Source organism: Cetorhinus maximus, chromosome 24, assembly GCF_964194155.1.
Source record: "Cetorhinus maximus chromosome 24, sCetMax3.hap1.1, whole genome shotgun sequence".
Classification (NCBI taxonomy): domain Eukaryota; kingdom Metazoa; phylum Chordata; class Chondrichthyes; order Lamniformes; family Cetorhinidae; genus Cetorhinus; species Cetorhinus maximus.
The window spans coordinates 24465773-24484939 of record NC_135902.1 but is presented as its reverse complement, the minus strand read 5'-3'; the positions used below and the strand labels follow the sequence as shown (position 1 = coordinate 24484939).

The 19167-nt window shown below is 39.9% G+C and overlaps 1 protein-coding gene across 1 annotated transcript in view; it reads left to right on the top strand.

Moving 5' to 3' along the window:
- Positions 1–19167, top strand: part of pik3r5 (phosphoinositide-3-kinase, regulatory subunit 5) — a 104361-nt gene that overhangs the window by 24298 nt on the left and 60896 nt on the right. The window contains exons 2-3 of the mRNA XM_078570880.1: positions 4900–5006; positions 12631–12731. Of these exons, the coding sequence (XP_078427006.1) occupies positions 4913–5006; positions 12631–12731 (195 nt within the window). The 5' untranslated portion in view covers positions 4900–4912. The remainder of the gene's footprint in view (positions 1–4899; positions 5007–12630; positions 12732–19167) is intronic.

The window sequence follows — 19167 nt, the reverse complement described above, 5'->3', positions numbered from 1 at the left end:
TTATGGAAGTGAAGAGTGTCACAAAGTGAAAACTTTGCTGAATTGGAAAAGTCTTCCTCTGCATGTGAAACTCATACAGTAGGGATTAAATGTGAACAAGCAACAAACTACAGTCTGGGTCAGTTGTTCCTGAGTTTTGCTGAGATCAGATGATGTACAAGGATTGGCAATGTCAGCACAACTATAGTCTACTTCTTTGGATTCAAAGTATTCCTTGTCCTAAAAGAAATCAAATACCTCAGTAATTTGAAATAATTGACTTCAAATGAACAGGAGTAGACAATGGTTAAAAGAAGTGCTGTAGTCTTTTTTGCCTTTCGGGGCCATGTCTTCTTTGCTGCAGTCCCGGGCTGGAAGCACTGAGCACGGCTGAACTTCAAATGTGGTGCCCAGTGTGATGAAGTGGCGAGGTGACGGTGCAGCAGACGAATCGGAAGCTGCCCCCAATCGTGTATCCCAAGAATGCATAATTAATGTGGTGGGTTTGGGACGAGATGGCGTGAAAAGCTGCCATTGTGGCTGACAGGTAAAACATTGTTTTTCCCGCCCACTACCGAATTTAATACAAATCTGGGATGATTGCATCAACTGTCCAACATTTAGATGTGATTCTGCAATTGGACAACATTTGCTAAATAACCCTCAGCTCTCAGTGTGGTGCATTTGCCTGTACTGGAAGCTACATATAATAATACACAGGGCCCTCAGCTTTGCAGACAGAAAGAACATGTACACACATTGCGCCTGTTTGGGCTAAACAAAATAAGTGACAGCCACTCACTGACTCATTGCTCAGGGAACTTCCTTGACCAATCAGGGTCAAGATGCCTGGTTTAAATTTCAAACACTGCTTGGCAGCTAACTGTCAGTCACCATCACTGGTACATTCTCCATGGCAATGCCTCTACCAATCAGAATCTACTTGCCAACCAATCAGCACTCTCTTCACATACAGTATAAATTGATGTCTTCCCCCTATATTGGTATTCTTGTGTAATGTCCTGAAGAGTGCAGGACAAAAAAACCTTTCTACAGCCACACAAAATAATCCCCATATTCTGAGATGTTTGCAAAGGAATTGTTGCAGAATTTATCTATGTTAATAACAAGGGTTATTAACCCGTCAGGTGCCTTTGAAAAGTCAAACCATTGACTTCCTTTCATTTTGCACTGACCGTTTCTGTTGATTTTTGAATCATTTAAAAAGTTATTGCTGTTGACATTATCTGGACAATAAGGATTTACTATGGAAGGAATTATCATCAGTGAAGATAAGTACTGTGCTAAGTCAATATTAATTCTCAGGCTCAGTAATTCTTCTGGACCAGTGTTCCTAATTATGTTATCAACATTTCAGTGTTTAAGTAATATTGTTAAAATTGACTGATTGGATAGACCAAATCAGAGTTTTAACATTAATCACAATTCTTTATAAGTGTTTGATTTTTATAAGAGTTTCTTCTGATGATGAGAGGTTATGTTATGTTGTCTTGACAGAGGAAATGTTATTTATCCTAGGTCAGTAATCGTGCAGTGAGAATAGCACTTTTTTGGATTTATTGTCTCTGACATTATGATGAATTACCATTCCTATCCAAACATACACTTGTGTTAAATGCAGAATATTGCAAGACTTTGAATCATGCAATTTGTAATTAACTGGATTGAAAGGTATTTATTTATTATTGGGTAAGTTTAGCAAAATCTGGCCATAAATTCTTTAGTTGACGAATGTTTTGAAACTCTAAATTTAAATAATTGAAATAAGCAGTTTGAGATGTCCTGATTGTAAACATTTGTGTGATGCTCACTTTTCCACATAATCAAGTTTTAAAAATCCCTGTCCTGTGCTCCGAAAATCAAGCATGGTTAAATTTTCAAACTTGTGATGGATAGTTGGTGAATAGCTGTTGTCTATGCCATAGACCAAAGAAATAAAGAATATAATTGAACAATTTAAGGCATCTAGGCCTGGGGACCACCACATGCAATGTTAGTTTATAGATATTAATGTTTTGCTATGAGCTTCCTCTGTCCAATGGAGCATACTAAGAATGTGTTAAGTATTCATGTACTAATTTTGTATAATATCAGAAGAAGGGAGTGAACGGGAGGCTTTGTGGTAGCATTCCCATCTCTGACTGAGACTGCAAAGGTTTCGAGCACCATTCCAGATAGCCCTGGAAAGTGATCCACTGGACCCAGTGGTGCCCATCGTGTCGCGCACACAAAAAAATAAACAAAAGAAAAATATAATGTCTGGCAACAAATAAAAGTACACTAACTTTACCATCTTCCAAACAAACCACAAAAATTCTGCCAGGAACATGATGGGAAAATTTCATTTGTTCACTGTTTGTAACACAATCATAAGTGAATTTTTGAACTATTTTGTGAAAACACTGAAATCTTCCCACAGTTTTCTAAAAGAAACCTACATTATCAATAAACTGGGTAAAAATATAGCAACTTCTTATGTTTCATGCATTTGAATGGTGAGTATCTAGACAAGATACTGGTGCAGCGAAGCTTCTGTGGAATAAGGCAATTTGGACAGTAACTTCCTGATTTCTGTGTTTGTCTCTGCATGTACAGTCACCAGAAGTTGGCATCAAATTTAATCTTTAATAACAGCCAGTGTTGATAGCACTATTGTTATTTTTACCACAAAATCCAGGCTATGTATGTCCATGTAACTGTCAAGGAGGGATTTGCATGTTTTTCTGATTGGCAGGATGTGACGAATGGAGTCCTGCAGGGGTCTGTGATGGAGCCTCAACTTTTTACAATTTTTTAACAATGACTTAGATGAGGGGAGCGAAGGCATGGTAGCTAAATTTGCAGATGACACAAAATAGGTAGGAAGGTTGTCAAGAGGACATAAGGAGGTTGCAAATATAGATAGGTTGAGTGAGCATGCATAAATTTGGCAGATGGAGTACAATGTAGGAAAATATGAAGTTGTTCACTTTGGCAGGAAGAATAAAAAAGCAGAGTATTACTTGAATGGAGAATGACTGCAGAATTCCGAGGTGTAGAGGGATCTAGGTGTTCTAATACATGAGTCACAAAATGTTAGCATGCAGGTACAACAAGTAATTAGGAAGGCTATTGGAATGCTATCCTTTATTATGAGAGGAATTGAACATAAAAGTAAGGATAAAAGCAAAATACTGTGGATCCTGGAAATCTGAAACAAAAACAAAAATTGCTGGAAAAACTCAGCAGGTCTGACAGCATCTGTGGAGAAGAAGACAGAGTTAACGTTTCGAGTTCATATGACTCTTCATCTGGACTAAAAAGAAATAGAAAAGAAATGAGGTGAAATATAAGCTGTTTAAGAGGGGTCGGACAGGTGGAGCTGGATAGAGGGCCAGTGATAGGTGGAGGCAAAGGAGAGATTGCCAAAGATGTCATAGACAAAAGGACAAAGGGGTGTTGATGGTGGTGATAAAGTAAGGATGTTATGCTTCAGTTATACAGGGCATTGGTGAGACCACATCTCGAATGCTGTGTGCAGTTTTGGTCTCCTTATTTAAGGAAGGATGTAAGTGCATTGGAAGCGGTACAGAGGAGGTTTACTAGATTGATACCTGGAATGAGTGGGTTGTCTTATGAGGAAGGTTTGGACAGACTGGGCTTGTTTCCACTGGAGTTTAGAAGAGTAAGGGGTGATTTGATTGAAGTATACAAGATCCTGAATGGCCTTGACAAGGTGGACATGGAAAGGATGTTTCCTCTTGTGGGTGAGCCCAGAACTAGGGGACACTGTTTTAAAATTAGGGGTTACCCTTTTAGGACAGAGATGAGGAGAAATTTTTTCTCTCAGAGGGTTGTGCGACTTTGGAACTCTCTGCCTCAGAAGGCGGTGGAGGCGGAGTCATTGAATATTTTTAAGGCAGAGGTAGACAGATTCTTGTTAGGCGAGGGAATCAAAGGTTATTGGGAATAGATGGGAATGTGGGATTTGAAACACAAACAGATCAGCCATGATCTGATTAAATGGCGGAGCAGTCTCGAGGGGCCAAATGGCCTACGTCTCCTAATTCATTTGTTTATCTGATCCCACGTTTGTATGCACAAAGCTATTTAGCGCAATATGACAATATTAACTAATCGGTGGAGTTCAGACATGTAACAGATATTTAGAGTATTTGTCTCCATTGTGGCAACTGTGCTCATGGTGGGAGGAAGTTGGAATAGGTATATAAATATCAATGCAAGTACTCATTGCCAAAGAATTAATTATTTCAATGGCTACTATTGTGTCAGGTTTCTTTTCACCTTCTCCTATTAAATGACACCCATGACCAAACAACCTCTATAAACTGCAAAAGAAGTGAAGTTTTGGTTCTAAATGCCTGAACAAGTGTTAATATAAGCAGCCCCCCAACACCCCAATGGTTGAACTGCAGAGTTGTATGATTCAAATTAGCAAAACCCAACAATTTTGGTCTCCCCTCCCAAATATAGCACAATTAATTTTTGCGTATGTTCCTTCTAACTAGCTTAACCAAGCACAAAATGGCAAAACTCATTCTATTATGTTAAATGATGAGCTCACCTGTGTGACTTTCTGTTTGGACATTGTGTACCCGACACTATGACATCATACACCAGTTGGCTCTGCAACACGTCACTTCCTGATTTTAGTAGCATTACTTGAGATTATGAAATTTCAAGAAAATGCCCATTAAAATTAGAACGGCGCATTGAGAAACAGTCAACAGCAGTGGGAAATGAGCTTTAAAAATTTAAGCTCTGCATTGTAAGTATTTCTGAGAATGTCTGTCATTGACCTTTTATTATGATTATTCTAGTTTTGAGTCGGCATCTCTCCTCTATTGAACCAACTAGACAGTAATGATGTCCATAAGTTTTCTTTACTTTTCTTTAAAGGAGATGATATAAAATGCAGCATACCTCCTGTACAGAGGATCGCATCCATCATGCCCTGGAGAGATGTTTACATGGATTGGATAGAACTATCTCTTCTAATTGGAAGGGTGAGCCACTTCATTTCAAAGTATAATTCTACTATAGTTTGTTTACAGTTTTGAATTTCAAATTTATTGCCCATATTCTTTCAATGTGGATTTACAATAGCTGATGAGATAGTTAAATATGATTATAGACCATTGAGCATTTAGCTTGCTTCTGAAATAGGATGTTATTACTTTGAAAAACCAGAAGTTAGTTTATTGAACATTAGGAAGCATGAACTCGTTGCTCTGTTGAATGTCTCCAGATGATGGACATGTACTGCCCTGTGCCCTCCTAAAGATTGGATTGGACTGATCTAAGATGCAAAATAATAAGGGTCAGACGCAAGCATGACCTTTATAAGAGAAATCTGTCTAATGGACACAATCCTGACTACAATACATCAGACACTGGATTTAAAGCACGGAAATGATTTAATTATTGTTCATACTGAAACTTGCTGATGAGATTTACACAGCAAAACACTGTGTAACATCCTGAAATGTTCCTACATCCTTTTCTGAAATTGTCAGTTCAGCAAACATGAAGTCATTCATGAAAATTTACCCTGAGGTGTCTTTTCCAAAACATTTCTAATATAGAATCTTACAACATAGAAGGAGGCCACTCAGCCTGTCATGTTTTTGTCAACATTTTTAAAGAGCTGTTCAATTTAATCTCACATGTCAGCTTTTTAGTCATAAACCTGCAAATTGGTCTTCTCAAGTGCGTGTTCAATTGCCTTTGGAAAGTTTCTATCAATCTGTTCCCACTACCGCTTCAGGTAGTGCATTCCAGATCTTAAAAACCTTCTGTGTGAAAAAAATTCTTCTCATGTCCCCTTTCATTCTTTAGTCAATTATTTGAAATCGATGATTTCTGGTTACCAACCCAATTGCCGGACTAATTCCTCTATCAAAATGCTTCCACTAGGTCTCCACTTAATTTCCATTTTTAGGAGAACAATCCCATATTCTTCAATTTCTTTAGATAACTAAAATCCCTCATCTCTAGTATCATCCTGTTACACCCTCTCCACAGCCTTGATATTCTCCCTAAAGTCTGCTACCATATATTGTACACAATAGTCGAGCTGAGGCCAAACTAGTCATTTCTAAAGGTTTAGCATGGCTTCCTTGTCTCTGTATTCAATGTCCCTACCTTCAAAGTCAATATCCCATTCACACCTTTTTTGTTCCTCAACTCCAGCAGAATCAATTCAGCCTTTGAACCCTTAGTATATCATCCCTCTATAGAACCGTAACATTATCCTTGATCAATACTTCCACACGCCCTTCTTTTTTCTCCCTTTACCTATCCTTTTTGATTATATTGTGGCCAGAAATGTTGAGTTCCCATTCCTGACCATGATTACACAAGGTCTCCATTATTCTTTTGAGTCCCTGGAATGGGGCTTGAAACCTCAAACTGCTGACTCACGCAAAAGGGCTGCCGAGGTTGTCTTAGAGCAAGTTTTTCTAATTTGAATTTTCAGATTTGGGTCATATGTTGGATGTAGTTTGGTAAAGTAAAAACATTTGATTGGCCCATAAGCCTAGTAGGCTCTTGTGCAAATCAATGGGCAGATTTTTCTGGTCGGCGAGCAGGGGCGGGGCCCGCTCGCCAACATGTAAAATGACGCAGGGATACGTCGGATGTGTGTCCCGACATCACCCCACGTCATTTAGATCTTCAGTTCAGTGGGTGCGCAGCCAAATTGGCTGTGCCCCCGCCAAACTGTCAACAGCCTATTAAGGCCATTAAAAGACTAATTAACCTGATTGATGGCCCTGCCCATCCAACCTTAGGGCTGGCGGGCAGGCCGGGAGCCCAGGCGGGCCTCGGAAAAAGCATGGGACCTCATCCATGGGTGGGATGAGGTTTCATGAGGGTTTTTTAAATTTTTATCAAATGTTTAAATAAAAGTTATGGACATGTCCCGACTCATGTGACAGTGTCACATGAGGGATTTTGAGGGTTCACGGCAGGGAAATTTTTTTGTCACCTTTATTTCAACTTTTAAATCTGAGCCAATCCCCCTGAGGCAGCACTTTGCCTCGGGGGATCTGTGCGCTCTTTCATGCACACCCAGCTGAGGGAATCCCGCCCCCCCTCCCCCACCCCCCGCTCACACAGAGAGCGCATAGCACTTCCTGGCGGACGTCATGCTGGGCGGGCCTTAATTGGCCCGCCCACGTAAAATGCCGATCGGAAGCCCATGTCCATTCCCGCACTTTCTCCCCCCGATGGGGGTAAAATGTTGCCCAATGTTTTATTATATTTGCAATATGTTATTGCGTTAAAAATGGTAACAAGTGCAAGTTATTGTTACCAGGAATCACTGTATAGACTGTTTACCACATCTTTGCCTTTTTCCTTTGGTAATTGGGCTAATATATTGTTCCCTAAGCTCCCCTTTAAGGGAATTTTGAACCATTAGGAAGTAGTATTTGCCATATTATAATTAATGTTTTAACAATTTTTTTTAATCTATCTGGGCTATTGCATTAACCCCTTCTCTAAAATTTTGCAATCTAACATATGCAAATAAAATCTTTTAAATAGCATATTGGCCATCCATTCAGGAATGCATGGTAAGCAAGAATAATAACAGTTATTATTACTTAAATTACTTCCAGACAGTAATTTCCATAATAATATTTTGAAATACCTTATTTCACAATGCCATAAAATGGCATTTCCCTGTCCTTTCAAAGCATTATACTTCTCTTAAATGATTGAAATTTTGCTGCAGTTTCTCTAAAGATAAAGAAACCCATGCTTTAGCACAAAAGCAAAATACTTCCCATGCTGCGAATTTGAAATAAAAGCAAAAACTGCTGGAATTGCTCAGTGGCTTTGGCAGCATCTGTGGAGGGAGAGACAGAGTTTCAGGTCTGATGAAAGACCACAGTTTAGCACATTTTTCAGTAATTGATTTCCAAATTATATTTGTCCAATTTTCTTAACACGAGGATTGAATGTTGATTCAAAGCAATCTATTCTGCAGGCAAGGGGATCAGTTAAATGGTAAGCAAAAGGCATGTGAGGCTGGCTTGGGACGAGGCCCCAGCTTCCCTTTGCCTCACTGTAAGGGAACAAAGAGCCTTTGCTGGCCGCCAACCCCAGCATAGCGTACTCAAAATTAGGAACTTGTGTAAAAAAAAAATCATGAATGCAAATCTGTATCCTACCATACCATTGCACAATCTGAATGGGTTGTTGTGTCAGTCAAAATTGTGGGATCAACAAAAAAGCGAGTTCAATTAGAGAAAATATCCACTTAAATTAAACAGGCTGTACCAAAAATAAAGCCAGAAATGCTGGAAAAGAACAATAAATTACTCAGTAGCTGAAAGAGAAAGACGGGTAGAACGTTGTCTTGTTCTCTAATATTATTGTTTTTCTCTCTCAAATTCAATATGCTGCATGCTTCTGGAATTCTTTGCTTAAATTTCCATTGTTTGTACTTCTTCCATTTTCTCTAGGCTAGATCCTGGTTACTTACTCTACTGTGTGACCTCTGTTTATGTATGAATTGTAGGTGTGCAGAGGAAAATAGGTTAATTTCTGAATTGAGATAATATACAAATGTGATTTGACTAAACACATCCTGTTATGGTTTGGATACTTGCACCACCTGCACCATTCATATAATTCATCCTTTGTTCTTTGTATCCCTTACAATTCTGAATAATTTGATAATACACACTTTAAATAATATTAGTTCAATCGGAAATACAGCTGAACAAAGAACATTGGTCCTTCAGACAGATGGGTGAAAAGTGTTTGAAATTATTTTCCTGTACATAATTCCAAATTTTGGCTTCATAAGATGCAATAATTTCTTAGGAAAAACATTGCAACAGCTTATGTACTTGATTTGTGTAAAAAAAAGGCTTTGAGAAACCTAAAGCAGATAATATAAAAATAACATACATGTGTGGTTTCATATTAATTACAATACAATTGATGTAGAAAGTGGAGATGTGGTATGACAAAAGAAAAGAACTGGTCTAATCAGCATGGATCTTGACCCCATGTAAACCAATAGCTTCAGCAGAAATGCCTAAAGCCCTAGCCCCAGAGGAGCATAAAGCCAAATTGTTTACCATACTGAACTCTGAAGAAGAGTCATATGGACTCGAAACGTTAACTCTGTTTTTCTTTCCACAGATGCTGTCAGACCTGCTGAGTTTTCCCAGCAGTTTTTGTTTTTGTTTTTGTTTCAGATTTCCAGCATCCGCAGTATTTTGCCTTTATCTTTGTTTACCATAAGTTTTTTTTAACGGGGATGTTAAAGGGAGTTTTTGCACACTCATCCTTGAGTTATGGAGTAACTTGAAATTGTGAAAAATTGTAGGACATGCATTTATATAATCTTTTATGTTCCCAAGATATCTCAAGTGCTTTGCAGCCAATGAAATACTTATGAACTATAATTACTGCTGTAATGCAGGAAACGCAACAGCCAATTTTACACACATCAAGGTCCCACAAATAGCAATGCGATGATGATCAGATAATCTTTTTTTTTAGATGTTGATTGAGAGCTAACTATTGGTCAGGACACTGGGGATAACTCCCTTGCACTTCTTTGAAATAGTGCCATTCAGTGTTATACATCCACCTGGAGAAGGCAGGTAGGCTCTTGGTTTAATATCTCAGCTGAAAAACAGCACCTCCAACAGTGCAGCACTCCCTCAATCCTGAAGTGTCAGTCAAGATTTTTGTACTCAAAACCCACAATCTTCTGACTCAGAAGCAAGAGTGCTACCAACTGGCAGAGGCATTGGACAGAGCTGTGTGTACCAGCAAATATGGAGATAGCTCTTCGCTTGTACCCTTTACTGTATATTTGTAAGTAGCTCTAAGAGTCAATACAGACTTACAGTTAAGCTGCGTATGACTATGAAGACTTCTTCAGACCTACCGAACTGTAACCACCCTGCAGAAGTTGGCACTAGGTTTGTACACAGGATCAATCTTTTCTCTTCCACTTGGTATCTTAAATACCTCTAGGAAGTTCCTTCCTTTGCTACCTGTCAAGGTGAAGAGCCAAATTTTCCCAACCTTTATTTTTCCAACCTGGTGTGAACAATATTGATGTCAATGATTAAAGTCAGTTAAAATTATGATAGCAGTATGAAAATATCATTAAAAAATCCACTTGTGCATAAATTAAACTAACTATAACTTTGCAGTCAACTACATTAATATGAATTCCTGGTAAGTTGATATATTCCAGGTAATGAACAGCATTTTGTATCATTTGAACATATTCAGTGAACATACATTCACTATGTTCTGCTCAAACCACAATGGCAGTGGGTGTAAGATGGGTAGTTGATAAGTTGATGAGATGCACACACTTTTGCAACTAACATTGAACTGATAAGTTTGTAATTTATCATCAATTTTGCCAAGTGTTATATGCATTGTTTACAAAGATGCTATTTTAAAGCGTGCATCCTCTCCACTTCTAAGAACACACACGATATCTTTCACTATCACCATTTCCATCTCCTCCTCCATGCACACAGAGGAACGAATATGTGTCCATGCCCACAGAATGTGCTGAAGATGCATATAAGTTTGATGGCAAGAACATTTTCTGGAACGCGACTTGTTTGGTTTACTTGCAAAAGTATTTGATTTGCCTACAAACCAAATGTTACTAAGGTTGATTATAAAGACTTATTAATATTAGCACTTCAATCAGTTACTGGCCTAAAGAGACAGTTTTAAAGCTTGATTGATTCAATTTATACACTATCCCCTTTTTCAAATCTTTTAAATATAGCTACTTGACTAGTTTTGTTCAGGTATTTAATTATCATAAGAACAGTATATAATATAGGTGTCAGTCTTGGCTCAGTGGAAGGCTGAGTCAAAAGATTGCTGCCCCACTCAAGAGATTTGAGCACATAATCTAGACTGACACTTAAGTCTAGAACTGAGGGAGCATTGCAGTGGTAACTGCAACTGGCATCTCCACCATCTCAGATGGACATAAATGATCCCATGGAAGAACAGGGGAGGGCTCCTAGTATCGGGACCAATACTTTTCCCTCAACTGACATCACTAAAACAGATTAATTCATTATCTCATTGCTGTTTGTGGAATCTTTCTGTGCACCAATTAGCTGCTAAATTTCCCTACATTAAAACAGTGACTACACCTTGAAAATAACTGACTGTGAAGCTCTTTGTGACACCCTGAGGTTGTGAAAGGCACTAAATAATTGCAAGCTCTTTCTTTGCATCCTGTAATTTGGGTACTGGAATGTACTGTTATAAATGTTAAATCATGCAGTTTATTTCCTTCTACACATTCCTTCACCCAGTCAATGTCATTAGATTGGGTAATTCACTAGGAAAAGTCCCTGCCTGGAGTATGATGTCCACCTTAAAGGGAAGTGATCAGCGCAATGACTTCTTTCATTTATGTAAAAAAAACTCTGGCTTTCCACAGGACAAATCTGTGTAAAATTAGTTCTAAACTTACAGTAACAAATTCTGTAAATAGTGCCTTGACAGTACATAAGACAGTTCTGAAACTGCAATAATTACTCAGCACCAGAAAGATTAGTCCATATTAGCACATCTGTGTGGAAAATGGGAACTAGGCTGAAATGCAACAATTTTCAACAGAGTGCTGTTAAAATATTCAGATAGTATCAATTCTACACAACATTGCACAGAATTCCAGCTTTCACTTATTTTGCAATAACAAAACAGAGAATGAATCTGTCCTGAACATTTAATATTTGAGCAATCCAAAAGCAGTTTTCCCCAACTTTTATTAATCATTCTGAAAGTTAAATCATTATATGAAATTGTAATTCACTTTCATATTCTTTTATGGTTTTCTGTTTGTTTCTGTTTGACATTTTAAAAACTATTTTATTTGAGCAGTGATAGCTCACTTTTCCTGATAAGTTGGTAAGTGTGCAAGATACATTGGGGCTGAGTCAATAGACTTCCACCCTCCAAAACTCGATCTCGATTCTATACAGAATTAGCTGACCTCCAGTGGAGCATTATAGACATTAAAGTTGATTATCATCCTCTTGGGAACTAAATAGCTTGCATTTATATATCACCTTTAATATCAAAAAACTTGCAAAGTGGTTCACAAGAGCATATATAGGCAAAATTTGTCACAAAGCTACATAGAGAAAGATTAAAACAAACGACCAAAAGCTTGGTCAAAGAAGTAGATGTCAAGGAGGTGCCTTGAAAGAGGAGAGACCGGCATAAAGGTTTAGGGAGAGAATTTCAGAGATTAAGATGCTTGACAGCTAAAGACATGGCTGCCAATGGTGGAGTGATTAAAATTGGGGATGCTCTAGAGACTAGAATTGGAGTCATGGTTCCTCTCCTGGTTGCTATCCAGTGACCATTACCTGGAAAGGCTACGTATAGATGTTGTGTGGACAGCTTGGCAGTTATGTCACCACATTGTCCAAGTTGACACGATGAAGCCAATGGTAAGGTGAATCAGGCAACATGCAAACCAGGCAACTGATCCAGTGCCACCCATTTCCCATCTGGCAGGAAAAAACTTACAGTTGTCCCCACTATATAAATACATTAAGTTATTGCTGTTGTTAATTTGCCAACAATCCTGGTTTTCTTTTTCAGCTGGGCTCTGTGTAAACCGTTGGAGCCTGGAAGAACTCGTGAGCAGAGATCCCCACAGCTTTTTAATCCTCATTGAGAAGATACTACTTAAAACCCAGGAGGTAAGGGAGAAAAAACAGCCCATTTCAGCAAGGTTTACAGACACTTTCTCCATATGAAATTGAACGGTTTGATTTGTGAAGTTTACAGTGCATGTTTTAGTCAAAAAACGAAACCCAGTATAGTGCATCACTCTCACACAATCTCCTATAGGCAACATACACATGCAATATTTTACAGAATGCTTTGATAATCAGAAACATTGTTAGACATGTTGAGCTACTTAATTTTGCATTTGAAACTTGATTTTGAGGATTAATATTTCATATATGTATTTTTGGATTAGTTACAATGTATGCATTCATTTGATTATATACCGTAATAATTTGGAGAGTTCCCCATTATGAGTGTGCTGGGGGAAACATTGGTCAGAATATCAAGGTTAACCTTCCCTTTGTTAAATGGATCCCAAGCCAGATGGTGAAGAATGAACATAGTCACCAATCCTTTTATAGGTTCATTTACAGAATGCAGCATTACATATGTCTGCTTTCTATCTACTACCCCAGTGTCCCAGCAGTCTGTTTTTATAAGTGTTCTAAGTACTTCATTAAGCAATGCCTTCATCTGTGTATTTTAACAGTATCATTAACATACCATTAACACCTTTTGTGATGTGTTCTGGAGCATTTACCATCAGATAGACCATACAAAAAGATACCTCAGTTTAATGTACCATAGGAATGTACTTCTGCAACTCACCAAAGATTCATGAGGTTGTTGGGGTTGGGAGAGGGGTGTAAATTCTAGAACTGAATTAGGAAGGATTTTAGGAAGGTTGTGATTGCATTGGACAGGGTGCAGAGAAGATTTACCAGGCTGCTGCCTAGGCTGGAGGGTCTGAGCTATGAGGAAAGATTAGATAGGCTGGGGTTGTTTTCCTTGGAGCAGCGAAGGTTAAGAGGGGACCTGATAGAGGTGTATAAGATTATGAGGGGCATAGATAGGGTGGATAGGAAGACACTTTTTCCATTAGTAGAGGGGTCAATAACCAGGGGGCATAGGTTTAAGGTAAGAGGTAGGAGGCTAAGAGGGGAGCTGAGGAGAAATTTTTTTCACCCAGTGGGTGGTGGGAGTCTGGAACTCACTGCCTGAAAGGGTGGTTGAGCCAGAAACTCTTGTAACATTTAAGAAATATTTAGGTATTCACTTGTGTTGCCATAGCCTCCAGGGCTATGGGCCAAGTGCTGGAAAATGGCACTAGTGTAGTCAGGTCTTTGTTGACCAGCACGGACATGATGGGCTGAATGACCTCCTTCTGTGTGGTAAACGTCAATGAGTCTATGGCTAGGATTTTCCAGTGGTCGGGCGGGCTCGGCAGGCAGGCCTGGGAGAGGTTGGGAAGCCGCCTGCCGCCTGCGATTAGGCTCTGAATGCGATTTCACGCTGGCTGGCCAATTAACAGCCTGCCAGAGTGAACTGTGAGCTGAAAGGCTCAGTGCTGCCGGTGTGGGGGCGGAAGGAACGCGAGCACGGAGGTGCGCGCATTAAAAGCTCCCTGAGGCATAGAGACTCAGGGAGCTGAAGAATTTTGAAAGTCAAAAGTAAAGAAGTTAAAAAAGTGAATAACATGTCCCCTCATGAGACTTGTCACATGAGCAGGGATATGTTAGAAATTAGTTTGAAATTTTTTTTTAAATCACTGATCAAAGCCTCATCCTGCCCGTGGATGAGGTTTGACAAAAAATCCAAAGGCCGCTTGGCCTTTTTTGCCTGCCCGCCAACCATAAGGTTGGACTGAAGGTTCTTTAAAATGTTAAGTTATGCATGGATCACCACCTGTAATTATTTGTCTATGTCTTCAAATAAATTCTATAAAAAACAACCAAAAGGTTGGATGGGCAGTGAAAATTTTCATTTAATTAGAACATCAATGGCCTTAATAGGCCTGTTAATTGTTAGCGAGCATGCTGCCGACTCCCGCCCACGCCCGCTGACCGAAATATCGCACGAGTGCGCGATGATGTCGGGCTGCTCGCCTGACACCATCGCACGTCATTTTACGCTCGTTCGGGTCGGGTGTGTGCCCACCTGACGAGCAAAATATTCTGCCCTATGAATCTATGATCTCTTTTGGGGAGTAAAAGGATATAATTAATTCTCCAAAGTCACTAACCATCCTGACTTGGAAATACATCACTGTTCCTTCACTGTCACTAGACCAAAATCCTAGAACTCCCACCCCCCCACCCCCCACCACCGACTAACAGCTCTGTGGGTGTACCTATACAACATGGACTGCAGCGGTTCAAGAAGGCAGCTCACCACCACCTTCTCAAGGGCAATTAGGGATGGGCGATAAATGCTGGCTGAGCCAGCGGTGCCCCCTAAATGAATTTTTTTTAAAAACAGCATATGAGATGAGTTCTCTTTTCAGACCACCCCCTCCCCACTCCCCACTCCCCCCACCACCACCACCACATTAAAATGAGCCCTGAGAGGAGAAGGTGATCACAATGTCTGTGGAGTCAAGGGTGCACTCATCCTCCTGGATCTACAGAAAAGATTCATAAAACATTGTCAAAGTTTCCTTTGGTTGATAGTCACTGAAGAATCCAGAGAGTAACAGGCCAATGCCTCTCCCACACATCGAGAACTCATTTTGATAAGGGGCCCTTCAACAGGCATTAGTAGACTAATTAACATAGTCAAGGATTTTAGCTCATGTCTTAAAAAGCGTACTTATCACTGAAAAATAATATGGCCAATGTGAACTCCCTGCTTCAAAACACAGTTGGAACTAGCAATTTGGAGGTGGATATTTTTAGTTTGATGTATGACTGGATTAAATTGTCATGCTCAGTTTAAATTGGGGTTTTATTTTAGGATTCAGTGTTTGGTTTGAATTCAATTCACATTCCTGACCAAATCAAATCAAAATTAAGAAATAATACAACTTAATTGGCCTAGAATTTCTGATCTCCGGAGTGCCGTACCCAGGAGATACCCCAGAAGATGCACTAGGGGACCACCCGGAAGTGCCCTTGGAAGGATTTCCTGGGAAGTTCAAACATCCAATGGGCAAATATCCTGCGTCTGAGTTAAATCAGAAATTTTAGCTGGTTCTGACTGTCATATCAGAATAGTTACTCAGGAGATGTTAGAAGAATTAGAACCTCTTCTAACTCCTGGGCAACTATAATACGGACAGCCCACCCCACACCCGCCCCGCACCCGACCCACACCAGCCCCACCTGCCCCACACCCGCCCCGCCCCACCATGGGACTCCCCAACTTCAAAGTAAAAACTGTTTTTACAGTGTTGCAGATTCCAAGGTATGAAATTTGATTTAAAGCCTGACTCTGCGCTGACTGTTGGAGAAAGTTATAGGGCAGATATACTGTATGTGTGGCATTTATCTTAAAATGCAAACTAGTTGCAAATTTGCAGCTCTGATATAAACATCACTTTGAAACACAAATGTGCCTCTCTGTTAGGTTAGCGTGACGATTCTTGGTAAGGATCTCACCACAGTGTACTCACTCTATATGGTGCATGTTTGTTGTTGAGATCATAACCACAACAGGTGAAGCATTACATTTCCCAAGTGCCTGTTGAATTGTAGAACCCAAAGTTATGGTGCAGAAAGAGGCTATTCAGCCCATCGTGTCTGCATCAGCCATAAAAAAGGGAAAAAATAAGCTAGCCGCTCATTTTAATCCCACCTTCCAGCCCCTGGTCCGTAGTCTTGCAGGTTAGAGCTCTTCAGGTGCAGATCCAGGTACCTTTTAAATGAGTTGAGCATTTCAGCCTTAGCCAGCAATTCGGGCAGTGAATTCCAGGTGCCCACCACCCTCTGGGTGAAAAAGCTTTCCCTCATGTCCCCTCTAATCCTTCTGACAATCATCTTAAATCTATGCCCCCAGGTAATTGACCCCTCAGCTAGGGGAAACAGATCTTTTCTGTCTAGGCCACTCATAATTTTGTACACCTCAATTAGGTCACCCCTTAGCCTCCTCTCTTCTAAGGAAAATAAACCTAGCCTATCCAATCTTTCTTCATAGCTGCACTTTTCCAGTCCTGGCAACATTCTTGTAAATCTCCTTTGCACTCTCCAGAGCAACTATGTCCTTCCAGTAATGTGGTGACCAGGACAGAATCGCAGAATCTTTACTGTGCAGAAGGAGGGCATTCAGCCCGTCAAGTCTGCACTGGCTTGCTGAAAGAGCATTCTACCCAATCCCGCTCCCCTGCCTTATCCCTGTAACCTTGCACATTCTTTCTTTTCAGGTAGCAATCCAATTCCCTTTTGAATACCTCGATCGAACCTGCCTCCACCACCCTTTCAGGAAGTTTGTTCCAGACTCCAACCAACTTCTGTGTGAAAACATTTTTCCTCACATCACTCTACTCCTTTTGCCCATTATTTTGAATCAGTGCCCTCTAGTTCTTCATGTTCTCTTGAGTGGGAACAGTTTCTCACTATTTACCCTGTCCATACCCCTCAGGATCTTGAATACCTCCATCAAGTCTCCTCTCAGACTTAATTTCTCCAGGGAAGACAGACCCAACTGCACACAAAATTCCAGCTGCGGCCTAACCAGTGTTTTATATAGTTCCATCATTACATCCCTGCTTTTGTATTCAATACCTCGTCGAATAAAGGAAAACATTCCATATGCTTTCTTTATCACCTGATCCACCTGTCCAGTGACCTGTGGACATGCAGTACATCCTCTCTCATTATACTTATTGTATCTAATGTTTTGCATTCTTCCTCTTTAACTAGAATGTCTACATCATTCTTCTCTGCTTACTGAAGACAGAGACAAAGTACTCATTGAGAACCCTGCCCACATCTTCTGCATCAATGCACAAGTTACCTTGTATATCCCTGATAGGCTCTACCCTTTCCTTAGTTATCCTCTTGTTCTCAATGTACTGGTAAAGCATCTTTGGGTTTTCTTTGATTCTACCTGCCAATATCCTTCCATATCCTCTCTTTGCTTTCCTAATTTCCTTTTTTACTTCACCCCTGTGCTTTCTATACTCCTCTAGGTTTTCTACAGTATTAAGCTTTTAGTGACTGTCATGAGCTCTCTTTTTGTGCTTTATCTGGCCCTGTATGCTTCTGGATAACCAGGGGGCTCTAGATTTGGAAGTACACCCTTTTTCTTTGCGGGGACATGTCTACGCTGTGCTTGTAGAGTCTCGCTTTTGAATATCACCCACTGATTGTACACTGTTTTCCCTTCCGGTAGCTGTATTCAGTTCACTTTCTCCAGTTCACCTCTCAACTTTGTAAAACTTGTCTTCTCCCAATTTAGAACTTTTACTCCTGTTCTATCTTTGTCCTTTTTCATAATGGTGCTAAATCTAACTGTATTAAGGTCACTATGTGCAAAATGGTCCCCCCACTGTTACTTCATCCACTTGGCCAGCTTCATTCCCTAAGACAAAATCTAGAATTACACCCCCTCTCGTTGGGCTTGTTACATGCTGGATAGAAATTTTGTCCATAGGTCCCTTCTCTGGGTTAACTAAGTTATACAGGTGAGAATGAGATAATCAGAGTTTAGATTGCAAGAAATTGACAATATCATTGGATGCGATTTCCTGACTATTCAGAAATGGTACTCATTGTCTAAGTGAATAACAGTGATGTGAAATATGGGAGGGGCAATATCTCTTGTGTAAACTACACATTCATTTGTTCAGCATTCAAAGGTGCAGTTTTGCTAATAGAATAATGATTAACCCAGAGTTTGTGGTTGATATGACTGAGCAACAATGTAGAATTGACAATGCCAAAAGTCAGTAACTACTACAAAGTCTTCAATTCCTGGCCTCTGCAGATTTCAGCCAAGGGCAGTATTCAGTGTGTTAAAAGGCTGAGACTCTTTTCTCTAGAAAATAGAAGGCTGAGGGGTGACCAAATAGAAGTCTTCAAAGTTATGAAGGTTATGGTGTATGTGGTAGGCATCAAGGAATTCAAAATTAAGGCTCATAAGTATGGGATATTAAATCCAATAAGGAATTCTGGAAAAATCGCTTTATTGAAGGAGAATGGTGAGAATGTGGAGCTTGATACCACATGGGGTAGTTGAGATGAATATCTAAGATTCATTTGAGGGAAAACTAATAGTAAGAGACAAAGAAATTAAAGGTTATGTTGATACGTTTAGATAAAGTAGGATAAGAAGCACATAAACACTGACATAAACCAATTGGGCTGAGTGACCTGTTCCTGTGCTGTAAATTCAATGCCATTCTTTGTGAAACAGTTGCTAACTCACTAGCTAAGTGTTCCAGAATCCTGTGTTGTTGTCTGTAGGATTATTACAAATGGTTCTACTACCTTAGCCAAAAAAAAAATCAATAGCTCGCGTTAACCTCGGTTTGTTTGGATGAAGGGGTTGGAGGACACCACTGGGCTGGACTGTGATGCTGCCCAATGTGGGGTAGCCACCCTGTCTGACACACAAACCATTTTGATG